At 45.9% G+C, this 16,809-nt stretch overlaps 1 protein-coding gene across 10 annotated transcripts in view; it reads left to right on the top strand.

Moving 5' to 3' along the window:
* The window catches only part of PTPRA (protein tyrosine phosphatase receptor type A), a 164,554-nt gene that overhangs the window by 141,307 nt on the left and 6,438 nt on the right, over positions 1–16,809 (top strand). For all 10 annotated transcript variants that reach the window (XM_057700859.1, XM_057700861.1, XM_057700862.1 and 7 more), the window contains 9 exons: positions 894–1,013; positions 1,827–1,993; positions 2,493–2,628; positions 3,315–3,464; positions 4,653–4,746; positions 5,060–5,136; positions 5,613–5,747; positions 12,223–12,348; positions 12,428–12,579. In XM_057700859.1, coding sequence (XP_057556842.1) covers positions 894–1,013; positions 1,827–1,993; positions 2,493–2,628; positions 3,315–3,464; positions 4,653–4,746; positions 5,060–5,136; positions 5,613–5,747; positions 12,223–12,348; positions 12,428–12,579 — 1,157 coding nt within the window. The remainder of the gene's footprint in view (positions 1–893; positions 1,014–1,826; positions 1,994–2,492; positions 2,629–3,314; positions 3,465–4,652; positions 4,747–5,059; positions 5,137–5,612; positions 5,748–12,222; positions 12,349–12,427; positions 12,580–16,809) is intronic.

Consider the following 16,809-nt stretch of genomic DNA (forward strand, 5'->3'; position numbering starts at 1 on the left):
ATGTGAGCCCCTAACCTGATCCTTAAGGCAGCCTTCTGACTGGTCCTTTTCTTTCTGTGGCTGCCAAGCCCATGCCTGGTCAACTCCATCACTGGACCACAGCCAGCACCAGTCCTGGGTCCTGGATCAAGCCCCAGAGAAGAATCTTGATTCGTGACAGTCTTCCTCCAGGGTGACCCTAGAGTCAACCTTATACCCCCACTGGGCTATTGGGTGTGTTGATCTGCTTAGGAGGGGTAACTTTAGGGCTGGGCTTTAGGTTTATTTCCTCCAACCCTACCTCTGGCTCTTGAGAGCTGTTCAAGGCCTAGTCACCAGAGAAGGCCTTGGGCCTCTCGTGGCAGGTTTAGAGTCTGCATCAGTCCACCCTGGTGACTCTCTCATAACAGGTTGCTCATTCCAGGGGATCAGACAGACTTGCCCCTAGAGCATGACCTGGGATATTGTGGAAGTACAGATTCTGTAGGTAAAATGGCTTCCGATTTGCCCTGAACTGCAGGACTAGCGGTGGGAAAGAGTAGAAGCATAGGGCTGGGACTGTGCATAAGTTGAGATTGTGCTAAACAGGATGGAAGCTGAGGAACTTAAAAAAAAGAACAGTTAGGGAGTTCCCTAGTGGCCTAGTGGTGTAGGATTCTGGGCTTTCACTCCTGTGGCCTGGGTTCAGTCCCTGATCAGGGAGCTGAGATCCTGCAAGCCACATGGTGTGGCAAAAGAAAAAAAAAAAAAAGAACAGTTAAATAAGTCTGCAGCTGACTGAGGTGAGAGAAGAGACCACAGGGCTCTCCGAGGATTTCAGTCTGGGCTTTTGTGGTCCTTTCCTTTAGGGCCCTTTGCACCTGCTGGGGGCAGGAGGTCTCAGGTCAGGGGAATGCATGTCTATTCCTTTCCAGTGTAAGTGCGCCCAGTACTGGCCAGACCAAGGCTGCTGGACGTATGGGAATATCCGTGTGTCAGTAGAGGATGTGACTGTACTGGTGGACTACACAGTGCGGAAGTTCTGCATTCAACAGGTACTGTCTTCTCCTACCTCCTTTCTTGGTTCTCATTTAGAATTTGCTGACCGTTAAGAGGACAGAACAGACTGGGTCATCCCCCTCGTACTCAGGGTGGGCAGAAGGAATTGCTATGTGCTCAGTATGTTTGGACTCTGAAATCAGAGATCTGGGCTCCCAGGGGATTTTTCTTTTCCTTTTTCTTTTTTTTTTTTTCTTTCGTTCTCTTTTTTTTTTCTTTTGGTCAGAGCTAAGGGAGGAACATTTTTGTGACTTTTATGGCTGGGAGAAAAAGTATTACTGAGATGGAGTTTGGTCATCTTAGGTATGAATCAAGTGCATCAGGAGGTATTGTAATCTTCTGGGTACTTGACTTACCTTTCCTCCAAAGGCTTCTGACATCAAGGATGTGGTGGGCCCTGCTCCTGACCCTCCAGGGCGACCCTGGAGGCTTGAGCAAAGATTGCCTTCAGCTGAAGGCAGTGTGGTGCTGTGAAAAGAGGGCTTACCAAGAGTCAGGAGACCTGCATTTTAGTTCTGACCTTGCCTTTTACTAATCCTGGGACCTTGACCAGGTCATTTAACTTTTCTGAGTTTCACATTCCACATCTGCATGCTGTGAGTAATAGTAACAGCCCTGCCTACCCCATGGAGTTCCTGGGAAGGTTCTCTGTCCATGGTTAAAACTTTCTTGGGAAGTGTAATACTCTTACTTTCCCATTGTCAGTGGTAGCCACAGCTGGCCCTGGCCCCTGAGCCTCACCCTCCTTCCCCTCTGCTGCACTACCCCAGAGTATCAGGGCCAACACACAGCATCTCTTCAATTCACAGGTGGGTGACATGACCAACAGAAAGCCACAGCGCCTCATCACTCAGTTCCACTTTACCAGCTGGCCAGACTTTGGGGTGCCTTTCACCCCAATTGGCATGCTCAAGTTCCTCAAGAAGGTGAAGGCCTGTAACCCTCAGTATGCAGGGGCCATCGTGGTGCACTGCAGGTCAGTGTGGCCTGACCCTTGGCTCCCCACTCATACCGTGTTCTGCTCCCATGCTGACACCAGGGAAGGCACAGGGGCCCTGGCTGAGGAGGCTGGCACAGCACAGATGAGCTGTTGGGGCCCCAGGGCAGAGCCAGAGAGACTCCTTGGGTTTTGGTGCTGGGTGGAAAGCACTTGAGGAAAGAGGGAAGGGCAGTCCTCCAAGACTGGGGGTGGAGCAATCACTGCTATGAAGCCGAGAAGCTAGGTTGAGTGCTGCCTTGTGTACCTGGAATCTTCAGACCTTTCTAAGTGTCAAGGTTCCCTGGTCCTGATAACTAGAGATAAGGAATTCAGGGTACAGCGGTGGTGTTGGCTCCATAAGAGTCCCGGCTCTACCCCATACAGAATTAGAATTTAAAAGCTTGAAGAAAGAGCCCTACCCTGTGCTGCCCCCTCCCTGTGTCTTCCCACAAGGCATGCTAGCCATCCCAGTAATACTCTTGCTCTCTGGCTGCAGTGCGGGTGTAGGGCGTACAGGTACCTTTGTCGTCATTGATGCCATGCTGGACATGATGCATACAGAGCGGAAGGTGGACGTGTATGGCTTTGTGAGCCGGATCCGGGCACAGCGCTGCCAGATGGTGCAAACAGACGTGAGTGGTTTGTGGGTGGGGGCATTCTAGGACTAAAACATCTGCCTGCCTCATGGATTCCTCAGCCTCCCAGGTTATTGTAAATGATCATCATACAGTGTGATGAAGGGCCCTCATAAATTACGTAGTATAGGAACCATGGAGCACAGAGGAGGCTGTGCCTAGGGGAATCAGGAAGGTGGGGCAGATGTCATTTGCACTAGGCTCTAAGGATATGGAACAGGTCCTGAGGGAAGCAGGTCTGTGGGCAGCCAAGAGAGCCATTACCACAGAGTTGTGACACAGCTCAGCCAGGTCCAGGAGCAGCAGTGAGAGCAGCTCTGTGGTTAGGGCATGGAGTTCAGAGGGCACAGCACTGGGAGGGGGGCTGGCACAGGTTTTGTGCATCACCAGAATTTGACAGCCCCTCAGTCTATCCAATCTGTGCTCTCCGAATGAGCAGAAGTTGGATTTGTCCTAGTCTCCAGGAGGGTGCTGGAGTGGGGCCCTCCTTCCTAAGTGTAAGCACCCCCAGAGGGACTCGTGCATTTTGAGTCCTGCCTCCCTGAATTGGGACAAGAGTGAATCATTTTATCTCTGCTAGAATCGAAGAAGTGGACTGAAGTAAAACGGGGGTGGGAGGGAGTGCTCTGACACCACCAGGACTATGTGTGTAACTGGGCACGCGGGCATCGTCTGCATTTCAGATGCAGTACGTCTTCATATACCAAGCCCTTCTGGAGCATTATCTCTATGGAGATACAGAACTGGAAGTCACCTCTCTAGAAACACATCTGCAGAAAATTTACAACAAAATCCCAGGGTCCAGCAACAATGGATTAGAGGAAGAGTTTAAGGTGAGTTGGAGCTGAACCGTCTCTTTCAAAATGAGGGATCTGTGTGACCTCCGAAATGCAGGATGCTTGACTCCTTGTGGATTTACCAACAAGTGGCGAATCCCCTTGTGAGGCATGTGGGTGGTTATGGAGGTGGGTCTCTGACTCTTTACTCATAACCTAGTCATTCTCAACCCATCCTGCCTGTTAGAATCACTTGGGTTGTATTTAGCGGGGTAAAAAACAAAAACAGGCAATGGTATCTTTTTTAAGTCCCCCAGCTCCCCTCCCAGGTAATCATAATGTATAGCAAGAGCAAACGTTTTCTGCAAAGTAAGTGTTTTGGGATTTGCATGCCATAGGGTCTCTATTTGCAGTTACTTAACACTGCTGTTATAGCACAAAAGCAGCCATAAACACCATGTAAACAAATGAGCTTGGCAGTGTTTCCGGAAAACGTCATTTACAATCAGCAGACCAGGTTGGCTCTTGGACTGTAGATTGCTGGCGCCTGCAGTATGCCATTAGTCGGTGGTTCTCAACACACCTGAGGGACATGTCACACTCGCATCAACAGAAGTGCTCCCAGAAGCACTTCTTGGATCGGGATGGGGAAGACCACCTTCCGTAAGGCACTCTTGAAACTATAATGTGCCCCTGAGTTACCTCGGGATCCTCTTATGAGGCAGGCTCTGATTCAGCAGGTCTGGCTGGGGCCTGAGATTCTGCGTATGTAACAAGGTGAGGCTGATGCTGCTGGTTTATGGGCTACACGTTGAGTAGCAAAGATCAAGAAGGAGCCTTGGAATCAGGAGAAGGGAGGATACACGTTTGAATAAGGTTTTCCAAAGAATCCGAGACAGCCTCTGGGAGTAGAATAGCAGGGAGAGAGGGAAGAAGGGCACACTGTCTCCTATAAGCCTAGATTCGTTGTTTGAGAATCATGAAGTTCTGGTCTAAGGGAATCCCAGAATGGTCCACAGGAACCAAGAAAGCAGTGTTTCCCAGACAGTCTTGTCTTATTCACTGATCTTAAAGATAGGAAAACAAGGTTCTGATAAGAACACATGGAAATGATGGAAGTCAGGGCTCTGATGAGAAGAGCAGTATGCAGCCAGTGTGGCCCGGATGCAGGTCCAGTGACAGACATAATCATGTCAGGTTCAGTTACTGAGATCAGTAATGTTTCCCCTCCCCTTTCCAATTCAGAAATTAACATCAATCAAAATCCAGAATGACAAGATGCGGACCGGAAACCTTCCAGCCAACATGAAGAAGAATCGAGTTTTACAGATCATTCCATGTAAGATCTCTCTCCCCACCCCAAAGCCTTAATGCCCCATCCCCCTTTCCCTTCACTCTTTGCACTTCTCGTGTCCTAGTTAATGATCAGCTTGGAGACAAGAATTACGGCATTGTCTCTTACTGCTCCCAGTTCTTCAGTGGTTTCTGGAAAGAGCATGAAGGCCAAAGGTTTTCTGTGTCCTGGGCTAGAAACAGGCATGTTGTTGCCCAGCTGGAATTATATCAGCCTGCGGTGGGGGGATATAGATGGAAAGAGAGGGAGGAGAGGACAGGTGATGCTGGGGAGCCACATGCCACTGTTCTTCTTGCAGATGAATTCAACAGAGTGATCATTCCAGTTAAGAGGGGTGAGGAGAACACAGACTACGTGAACGCATCCTTCATTGATGTAAGTGGTGGCCGTGTCCTCAGAGCTCCCAGCGCTGCATGGAGATTCAGCTGAGCCTTGCACTGCTGCCTTCCCCATGCTTGGAAGGGTGGTCTTTGAGTTAGTCATCCAATACAGAACTGATACCCTTCCTGTGCACTAGGTCTGTCAGGGTCCCTGAGAGCAGAAGGTGGGGGAACAGAGGGCAAACACTGGTTTGGAGGGAGAAGTTCACAGCACAGACCAGAGGCTAAAAACTCTAACCTCTGGTCCTTCCCCTTCCTGCTGTCTCCATCCTATCCCCAGCCCCCCCTTTCCTCACCCTCTTACAAGGAGACCAGCATGCCTGCCAGGGTTTGGTCCTTGGCCAAAGGGGAGCTCTACCTGGGATGTGTTTGCCTCCAGGCAGGCCCCATCCCATCCCAGTGGCCCATCTTCTCCACTAGCCCCTCCCTGATCAAACCATCTCACTCCTGCCATTGACCTGGCCTGTACAGGGCTACCGCCAGAAGGACTCCTACATTGCCAGCCAGGGCCCTCTTCTCCACACAATTGAGGACTTCTGGCGAATGATCTGGGAGTGGAAATCCTGCTCTATCGTGATGCTAACAGAACTGGAGGAGAGAGGCCAGGTGAGCTCAAAAAGGTCCTAGGCTGTGGGAGACAAGAGACATGTGAAAAAAGAGAGGCGGGGGGTGCTAAGAGGGTATGTTGGACTTTTTCTTTAACTTAAGCTAATCAAAGAACCATTGTCCAGCCGCTTGGTATCTGAACAATCAGCTTCTCTCAGGACTCGTCTGAGTCTCCATTCGGTCCCCAGACAGTTCACACCCTGTCACTTCTCTCCCCAATACGGTCTTCCCAAGCCTTTGTGCACACGCTCTGCACCCCACCTCCACGGGCAGGGCAGAGCTGGTGAGAGGAGGGGTACAGAGCCAGACTGAGCTCTGACGTGGAGGTTGTGTGAGTGTCCCTAAGGAGAGAGTGCCTTCCAGGCCAGAGAAATTAATTAGAAGACTGGTGGGAAGATGGGTCACCTCTTTGCTGACTACACAAAAGAAAACAATAGAATTTGAGAAATAATAAAATCAAGAAACTTCTGTTAACATTCAGTAACAAGGAAATCTTTTAAAGAAAAAAGCCCTGGAGTCAATTAAAAAGTAGAATTGTCAGCATACTCAGAATATAAAGGGACCTTAGAAGCCCCCAAGGCCAGTTCCCATTCAGTGTAGGAAATATCTTAACACTGTTCCTGAGTCAGAACCTTGCAGCCTCTACTGAGCACTTTCAGTCTCAGGGGTCACTCTTTCTCTGTCCACCTCCCACCCCACCCCCCCCACATTACTGGGTGGCCCAGTCTGTGTTCAGAGAGTGCTTATCATCTTCAGACTCTTTCTGCGGTGGGTGCACAGCACAGTAAGTGGGTACTTGATGATGCCTTGTGCGCAGCTTAACGGATCAGGATGGAGCGAATGAGCAGGAGAGGCCAGCAAGGGCCCGGGGGCAAAGGTCCTTCTAAGCCATAGTCAAGAGTTTGAATTTTGTAAAGCACTTTAAGAACCCTTGACGATATTAGATTTGTAGGCTTTTAAAAATCCCTCTGGCTATGGTGAGGAGGACAGATTAGAAATGAGCAAGCCCAGAGCAGAGAGGAAGCTGCAGCGGTAATGCTGGCGGCCTGGTGTCAGTAGGGATGGTGAGAAGAGGTCTGCCCTAAGAGGTGGTGCAGAGGTGGGGGACTGGGGGAAAGGGGGAGGAAGAATTAAATAGGTTTTTTGCATTAGCTGTTTCAAGCCACATCTTTCCCATTCTATACTTGGGCAGTTTTTTTTTTTTAACCTTGATACAGGCTTGATATTTGCTCACCCTGATGTTTTGTTATGTCAAGATTTTCTTTCATATTTAATCATTTAACTCATTAGTTGCTCTTCCCAGATTTGTATCATGTACCTAATCAACAGGCATACTTTGTAAATCTTCAGCTGTCATTAACAACAGTAGTGATGAGGTGACAGATTTGGGTGAAGCGCACACCTGAGTAACTGAGGCCAGTTGGGGGATGAGCTGCTTTGTTATCAGGAATTGGGTGCTTGTCTCCTAATAAGCTGTGGTGGAACCTACAGATAAACCAGGGACCTACGTGAGGTTCCCTCCACATTTCTGCCTTCTGGATCTACGGTGGGCACGTCCAAAGAGCAGGCAGAAGAAGCTGGAATGGCGAGCATATTCTCAGTCCACTGCCCTGTAATAAAAAGTGGCCCAGTGAACACCTCAGGCTCTGACTAGTCAGATTGTCAGGCTTTTCCGTCCTTGAAGCGGACCTAGTGAGAGAACAGGGCAGAAGGGCAGGAAGCATTTCTTACGGGGAGAGGTGGGGAGAGGGGGGACATGCACACACATTTTCCTGCCCATTGGCCAGGCCTGTGGTCTGCTGGGTGAGGCCTGTTCCCCACTACCTACGAGCACTGTGCCTTATGTTTCTGTCTTAGGGCCAGTGAAACAGAAGTTTCAGAAATGGATCAGAACAGGTTATAGTAACATTCTTTCCCAGCGTCACTGGCCTCTAAGATAAAATTTTACTTTCTGTTCCACCTCCCATTCATCAAGTATAGCGCCCAAAGATATTAACACAATAAAGCCTAAATGAGACAATGAAGGGTGTCTCCATTTGTACAGTATGACACCACTCCCCACCCCCCAGTATAAATTCTGAGAAAAAGTCTGATCCAAAAATGAATTCTGTATACATTAAAATTCCAAAGGAATTAAAACCGAAAATTCTCTTCTCCCTGTTGTATTTTTCTGCACCATTTAAACCAGAGGGGTCCACCAAGATGCTTGGTAAGGCCTGAGTTCCCTCATCAGCTGCAGCTTGGACCATCGTCAGAGTGGGCAGAGCAGCTCTGACAGTTTCTGCACGGTGTCAGCTCAACCCAAGGCCATATTCTCCTTCTCCAGAGAGACAGTAAAACATGATAGTATTAGACCCTTGCCCACAAAGCTCTGTATCCCCGTCACTGTTTTCAGCCCCAGACCATAGCAAGAAACTTAGTGCTATCTAGGCGAAGGAGGGTAGACAAAGTCAGCAGGAGAAAAGACCGAAGAGCTTCTGTTTCAGCTTCTTTATGGATACCAATACCTAGAGTCCATAACCTGAAAATGTAAATCTTAGATTAAACTCCAGATCCCAAGCATTCTTCTACTAGACTTGAACAGCTACTCCTCAATCTCCAATCCTCATCTACCAGTCCTCCTATCCTTCCTTCTCTTTCCTCAGACCTTCAACATTCCCTCTTGCCTGTTCCATCACACTCACATCTTATCTCGTGATCTCATTCTTCTCCAAGAAATCAAACAAGAACGTTCTCATCTATCCTACCCCCAAGCAGCCAGCCTGTTCAAATCTGTATCCATTCTCTCATCTTCTCTCTGGTTGCAGTGGAAAAGTATTCCTATATTTCTCAGTCCAACTGTCCACTGTGCCCTGGTTCCTTCCCCTCCTGTCTTCTCAGTGATGTTGCTGCTGTCGTTATCTTCTCTCACCTCCATCCGTAAATAGTTCCCCTCTCTCCTCTGTTACTCTTATCAGCCTATACATTGTTACTTTCCTATCTTTAAAAAACAATCTCCTCACCCCACATTTCCTTGCATCTGCCATCCCATTTCTCTGTACCCCTTCCCAGTAAAACTCCTTTAAAAAGAGTTGACTTTCTCCCCTCACATTCTCTCCTCATCCTGTTCCTTCTAGGCTTGACTCCTCTGGGACTGCTTCAGTCAAGATCACCAGTGACCACCATCTTGCCAATCCAAGTTATTTCTCTTTTCTTGTCTTTGTTCCTTTGTAGCAGTGTGTGAAACCATCAATACACACTCCTACCTCCTCAAAACGCTTTCTTACCTTGACTTCCATGATGTCAGCCCCCCCACCCTACCTCCACTCACTGGCCTGTTGTTACTTTTGTGACCTCCCCCTCCTTGCATGAGCTCTAATCATTGCAGTGTCCAGCACTCAGGACCCACTTTTGTTCTCTTTTGACACACTGTTCTTTGAGGATCTCATCCAGTTCTGTGGCTTCAAATACTATCTATATGCCAGGGACTCTCACATCTATGTCTCTAGCCCAGTTACCCCCCACCTTCCCAGTTGTGGACCAGTGTATCCACATAGCTACTTGATACCTTCTCGGATGTCTGTTAAGAATCTCAAACTTCATATGGCCCAAATAAAACTTGGTTTCCTCCTTCCGCTCATACTGGTTCATCCCACCCTTACCCATTTCAGTAAATTGTACTACCTTTCACCCAGGTGCTCAAAGCCGAAGTCTAAGAATTACCTTTATTCCTCTTCTTTCTCACGCTTCACTGGTCTGTCAGTGAATCTTGACATCTGCTGAGCATGTCCACTTCTCTTCAGTGGAACTCCTGTCTCCCTCACACACACCATCATCTCTCACCGGCATCACTGAAATAGCCTGGCAGCCAGTCTGCCTGCTTCCATTCCCATCCCCGTTTAGTCACTTCACATGGAGGCCAGCAATCCTTTTGAAACTATAAAGTAATTATATCACTCCTTGTCTTAAAATCCTCTGTGGGCTTCATCATCTTGAGGGAAGATCTCCCGTTGCATACAAAATTTAGAAACTTTTCCTGTTGATATCCAGTCCCAAGACTTGAATTGGGTCCTCCTTCCTCTGTGTTTCCATTGCTTTTTTTAAGTCTCCTAGTTTCCATTTTCCCTCATCCCTGTCCGCCCTCACATGCAGAGCGGAGTATGAATTCTGAGATGAGTCGCAGCCTCCGCCCCTTGAGTTCCCATATTTGTCACAGCCTTGCATTCCCCACAGGCCTAATCCCCAGCTCTGTGCTCTCACTTCTCCGTCCGAAGCAGGATACCAAGGCATTTTTAGCCCAAGGTGACAGCAGGTACAGCCACTGATGGCCCCTGCTCTGGATTCTGTTACAGCTCTTTGCCAAATCCCTCCCCACAGCCGTGAGAGGCACCTCGGGAGTCAAGTCCCATTTAAGCCCAACCTGATTCTTCTGTTAGTGCTGTTGAGCCCACACAGAGGCTAAACTAAATAAGCCTTCACCTGGCTGAGTAGGACAATTTCCTGCCATCGGTCCAGCATCTATAATCATATTATGTGGCTTTTATTTCATATCATCCCTTAAATCCTATCCCCATAAGTTTACCAGGCTTGCTTTCTCTCAGCATACCATACCTGCTTCCCTACAGTAGCTGTGTCACCTTGAAATTCACTCTGCAACAGTACTCATCTGACTTCTTGGTCCTACCACAGGTAATCATCTTGGCTGGTTTTCCCCATTAGTTGGCCAGAGCAGGCTCCCTGGGAATGTGCTTTCTCTGTTGACCGACTCCCTGTCCAGAGTTTGAAGAGGGGACTCTTTTTTTTTTTCTTTGCCACACCATGTGGCTTGTGGGATCTTGGTTCCCTGACCAGGGACCAAACTGCACCCCCTGCAGTGGGAGCACAGAGTCCTAACCACTGGGCTACCAGGGAAGTCCCTAAAGAGGGGACTGTTGATGTTCAGCTCTGCATCCCTGGTGCTCCTCTTTCCAATCTGCCCCTTTTCTTCTCTGTTATGCCTCTTTGCCTAAACTGAGAAGATCTAAAATATCTGAAGGCCGTTAAAACGTGTGGGACCATAATATTTCCCTTTCTTGTCATAGTGTGATTCTAGCTCCTGTACTCTCTTGCTGTCAAGCCCTTTGTGTTTTACCAATTCTAATGGTTTTAAAGCCCCAGTCTTTGGTTCTGACTGGTAAACTGTGTAGAGGCAGTGTTGGGAAGGAACTGTGGTAGCAAAACTCACTCCACCCACCAGGCCCTGAAAACCAGTATAGTCTCTGTTTAAGGTGAGTCTTAATTAGATTTTTCTAAAGCTGTTCTGGTTAAAGAGAGGGTCCAGAGCTCTGACCCTCAAGGTATCCCCAGGGCTCCTAGTGGGGAAACATAGAAAAGCACTGGTCTATGGCATTTCCTTGATCCACGATTTTAACAATCCTGTGTTTTAAAATGAGCTCAGTGTCATTTATAAAGAAGATAATGAATGATCACACTTATAAAAAGCAAGAAAAATCATTAAAATGGACTATTAATATTGATTTTTTTGGCCTGAGAGACTGTCAGTGATTTTTATTTTTGTATTTAATTTCCCCAAATCTTTTGTAATGAACATAGAGTACATTTATGGTTGAGTATCTTTAAATTGCCTGTAGCGAAGTATCTAGGATCTCCCCTAAAATGCTCTAAAGAAAGGACAACATAACTGTATTTTGTTTTATGTATTTACACCCTGGCTTGTTCTGCAGACGTTAAAGACATTCATTTACCAGATATTTATTGAGCACCTACCAGATGCAGGCAGTGTGCCAAGTACTAGGAAAACAAAGATGAAAAGAGGCAGCTGCTGCCCGCAGGAGCTGTAGAAGGAACTGAGCCAGGTGCAAGCAGAGACAACAGTAGACCATCTTGTGCTCACTAGCAAGGACAGAAATGCGAGAACTGGCAACTCTAAGGTGCCACTGCAGATTAAAGAGTGAAAGAGGAAAGGGGTGAGCGCATACTGTGGACTGGGCTTTGGTGAAGCACCAGGGCTAGGTGAGAATGGAATTGGGTTCAGTTTTTCTGGATTAGCAGTTTGATATACATAAGCAACTACAAATGTGGGAACACCCAAAGGAGCAAAAACAAAAACAAAAACAAAAACACGGACTTGGAACAAAGACATTCATTCCTCCTTTCCCTCCACCCTGCCATTGAATGTTAGATGCAGCTATGAGCTGATGGTCAGAGTTCTTCACAGACCCTGTCAGTGTTGCAAATTAGACTATAAATAAATAACAGCAAAAGGTTAAGTGATGATCTCTTAAGTGCTTAGTGGACTTAAGTTGTTAAATATGGATGTCCTGCTGAGGATCAGAAGTTAATTGGAATGTGTTAAGTAATGGAGTGACCTTGAGTTTTTGATACCTTGGGGAAGAAGTGTGTCGGTGTATTGGGAGGAGCAGTCTGCCCATAGGGCAGCCCTGCTTTTACCACACATGGTATTCAGAGCCCCTCACCTCTCCCATTTGTCCCCCAGGAGAAGTGTGCCCAGTACTGGCCCTCTGATGGACTGGTGTCCTATGGAGACATCACAGTGGAGCTGAAGAAAGAGGAGGAATGTGAGAGCTATACCGTCAGAGACCTCCTGGTCACCAACACCAGGGTAAGATGCCTGGTGGGTGGGCTTCTCCCACAGGGAAGGCAGGGTTGCACCTGCCTCTCTGATCCTCCTTCCTCCAAAGGAGAACAAGAGCCGGCAGATCCGGCAGTTCCACTTCCATGGCTGGCCTGAAGTGGGCATCCCCAGTGATGGAAAGGGCATGATCAGCATCATTGCAGCCGTGCAGAAGCAGCAGCAGCAGTCAGGGAACCACCCCATCACCGTGCACTGCAGGTACGCCCACCCCAACCCTCGGGGAAGAGAGAGAAAGCCACAAGAGGCAGGCAGAGGGGCGCAATGCGAGCCTGTATCAGACAGTGAGGAAAGCCAGACAGGAGAGGAATGTTGGTGAGCGCATGGCAATCAAGTTTGATGACCAGGCCAGGCCCAGGTGATAAGAGAGGATCTTGGAGTTTGAACTTCATGCTTTAAGTGCTAGGGAACAGCACCCCCTAAATGTTAAGATATTGGACAGGGGTTGGTGTTGGGGAAGGGGAACAGCAGGGGAGACCGACAATGGAGAAGACCAGTTGAGCAAGGTGGGAACGAGACCTGCCTCCCTAAGAAAACACAGGAAAAGAGAAAAGGGCAACTATTTTGAAAACAGTTTGAAGAAAAATGAACGAGGCTATAAACATAGTTATGAAAAAGAGGAGCCTCCTAGGTTCTAGACTGGGTAATGGCTGGTGTCACTGACAGAATAAAGATAGTAAGGGGTCCCATGGTCAGGGAGTAGATTTTGTTTGGGGCACATTGTTTAAGATTGCATTTTAGAAAAAATTTTACCATGAGTTTGTATTGCTTTTATAATTGGGGCTGGGAGAGGGGAAATCTCTTTTAAAAGGGAAGGAAGGGGCTTCCCTGGTGGTCCAGTGGTAAAGAATCCGCCTTCCAATGTAGGATGCAGGTTTGATCCCTGGTCAGGGAACTAAGATCCCACATGCCGCAGGGCAACTAAGCCCATGCACCACAACTACTGAGCTCCCACACCTCAACTAGAGAGCCTGCGTGCCACAAACTACAGAGCCCACATGCTCTGGAACCTGTGCGCCATAACTATAGTGCCCACACACCCTGGAGCCTGCATGCCACAACTAGAGAAGAGAAAACCCACATGGCACAACTAAAGAAAAGCCTGCATGCTGCAACAGAAGATCCTGCATGCCTCAACAAAGATCCCACGTGCCGCAACTAAGACCTGACGCAGTGCTGCAACCGAGGAGCTGGTGAGCCGCAACTAAGGAGCCCACCTGCTGCAACTAAAACCCGGCACAACGAAATAAATAAAAAATTTTTAAAAATAAAAGATGTTAAAAAAGAAAAAAAAAGACCCAACACAGCCAAAAAATGGAGGAAGGGAGGGAGGAAGGAAGAATAAAATTCCTACAAATTGGTTTTGAAGATAGAAAAATAAGCAAAGGAACTTCTAGAAATGTATCTAGTAACTGTTCAAATGGCCAAAATGAAATACGTAGTTATGAGAATTGAAGCACTGTTTATAGTAGTAAAAGATGCTGGGGACTTCCCTGGTGGTCCAGTGGTTATGACTGCGGACTTCCACCACAGGGGCACGGGTTCTATCCCTAGTCAGGGAACTAAGATCCCACTTGCCATGTGGGATGGCCAGAAAAAAAGATGGTAAATAATCTAAACATAGGGACTTCCCTGGTGGCACAGTGATTAAGAATCCATCTGCCAGTGCAGGGGACACAGGTTTGATCCCTGGGCCAGGAAGATCCCACATGTGCACCGCAACTATTGAGCCTTCTCTCTAGAGCTGGTGAGCCACAGCTACCGAGACCATGTGCCACAGCTACTGAAGCCTGAGAGCCTAGAGCCCGTGCTCTGCAACAAGAGAAGCCACTGCAATGAGAAGCCTGTGCACCACAGCAAAGAGTAGTCCCTGCTCACCACAACTAGAGAAAGCCCACGCGCAGAAATGAAGACCCAACACAGCTCCCCCTACCTCCAAAAAAAAAAATCTAAACCTATATTAATAGGGGACTGGTTCAGTAAGCTCTGATATATCTCATACTGCAGAGCTTCAGAAAATTAAGGAGGAATCTGTTTAGATACTGGTGTGGAATAATCTTCTAGATTTATTACTTAGTGAGAAAAGCAGTGGGAGACAGGGAAAGAATATGTTTACGTGGATGTATGCATAAATTATCTCTGGAAGGACACACAAGGACCTGATGACACTGGTTGTTTCCCAGGAGGAAACTGAAGGTATAAAGAAGTGGAGTAGAAAGGAGACTTTTCACTGTTTCTGATCTTTTCGAAATTTGAACTATGCTAATTTATTACCCATACGAAAGTAAATCTTTTTTTTTTTTTTTTAGAGGTCAATCTCTTTAATTAATACATTTTGAAGCACCTGGATGAAAAAAGAAATAAGGTATATTAGCTAGCACATACGCTATAATCATAAAAACCAAAATATAGTTTTATTTCATATTAATTTTATTAGTAATTATAAAATAAAACCAGTTTATGAAAATAGTTTCCTTTTCAAGATATAGGAACTACAGTCTTTGCAAAATATATACACCCATAATTGTTACAATACATATCCTTGTATCTACCTTGGACATTATAAAAGTGTTTAAGAATCACACTCCGTAGAGTTGGGAGAAGAAACATTTTCTCCAACTTTGGTCATATATTGTGACATTCAAGCACTTAAACCACACTGTTGAAATAAAATGTGTCTAGTGTACAGGCCCAAAGGGATTTAACTTTCAAGGTCCCATTGGTTCTTTTATTGTGCAAGGTAAAGAACCAGGAGAGGGCTCCCTGAGAGTTCATTTTCCTTAGCTAGCTCAAGCAGTGGTTTACTTTCCATACGTTACCATGAAACTAAAGGAGGGATAAATAAGGCCAGAGAAACCCATCTTGGGCAGGTGTCTCCCTAGCATCCCTAACCATGGAGCATGTCTCCTATATGACAATCTCTAACCCTTACGTCCTAAAAGGCTCTAATTCTATAATTCTCTAACATACTTGCAAAATGATGCTTTTGCAACTCTGAACTCCAATACTGCAGATTAGACTAAACTTATAATGATAGCGTGACTCTCCTAAATAGACTTCATTTAGGATTTGTCTGGTGGGAAGCACTTGGAAAGATCAGCAAGCCAAAAATTTCCTCTTGGAACTACTGGAAAAGATCCTTTCTCACCAAGGCATAAACCTCAGAAGCCAAGTTCTTTCTTACTTTGGAAGAATTGTGATGAAATGGTGGTAAAGAGCCTATAATCTTTCAAGTCTGTAGGTTTAAGATAATGGATGCTAGGTCTGACACAGTAAGAGCTGGAGACCATTATAGCCTCAGCAATAAAGGGTTCACTTGTGACCAAGAGCCATTTGCATGTACTCTCTACTTCCTGATTAACCTCCCAAGTTTTCCTAAATATTACATTCTCTCTTTAACTGCAGAATACTGGCACGATGAAGTTCCAGATATAAAATGTGTTGTTTGAATTCATGATGTTAGTATCACGGTGAAGCACTGACACAATATCACACTGATATACTAGAATTTAACAGTGATTTTTTTTTCCTATTCAAGAAACTACAAAAATCAATCAACCATGGATTCACAGGTCTTTACATTTAATATATAACATGAAGCATTATATATAATTCCATAAGGGAAAAAGACTATAAAAATAAGTTTACTAGGATTACTGTATTTTAAAAAGTAATAAAAAAAAATATACTCCAAAGTCCCCTAAGTATTTGGTTTAGAAGGTAAGAGAGGTATCTTAATAGGGTGAACCATAAGGAACTATGGTTTTTCTAAGTTTAAAAAGTAAAATCTCATCAATTTCTTATGGTTCAACCTAATAAAACCCTGAGAAAATTTTATTTGGCATCACACCATAAATTCAAAGAGAATTTATAGAAAATCACATTTCTAGTATAGGGAAAACACTTCAGGATAGAAATGTGCACATTGGCCATGCCAAGATTTCTTTCTTATGATTTTTAAACACCTGAAATCTTAGAAAGTTAAGAAGAATTTAGTGCAGTTTCAAAAAAACAGAGGACAAAATGATACAGTGTAGCTACAGTTGCTAATGCCACTAAAACAGAAAACTATTAGCCAAATTTGGTGATTTAAAAAGATTTCTTTAAGTTTATATTAAAATTTCAGCATTAAAGTGAAAAGGCACAAATATGGATTAAAGAATGACAATCATTTATAAAAGCCTTGAAAATAGGGCTAATTCGTTTGTTTTATTAATACCATTAAGTAGGCACCTACTCCAAGTTTCAGCTTTGGCCTCCTAAATGGGATTCCATTTCAAATGAATTCTCAGCATAACACTAATCATATAGCAGCATTATTATCAATAAGTTTCTTAGACTCTACACTGCTAATAGAGAATCTAAAATCTGCTACCTATATCCCATCAATACCTAAAATGCACTTTGAAAAATTACATATATTTATACTTA

This window comes from Hippopotamus amphibius, chromosome 12 (assembly GCF_030028045.1).
Source record: "Hippopotamus amphibius kiboko isolate mHipAmp2 chromosome 12, mHipAmp2.hap2, whole genome shotgun sequence".
Taxonomy (NCBI): Eukaryota; Metazoa; Chordata; class Mammalia; order Artiodactyla; family Hippopotamidae; genus Hippopotamus; species Hippopotamus amphibius.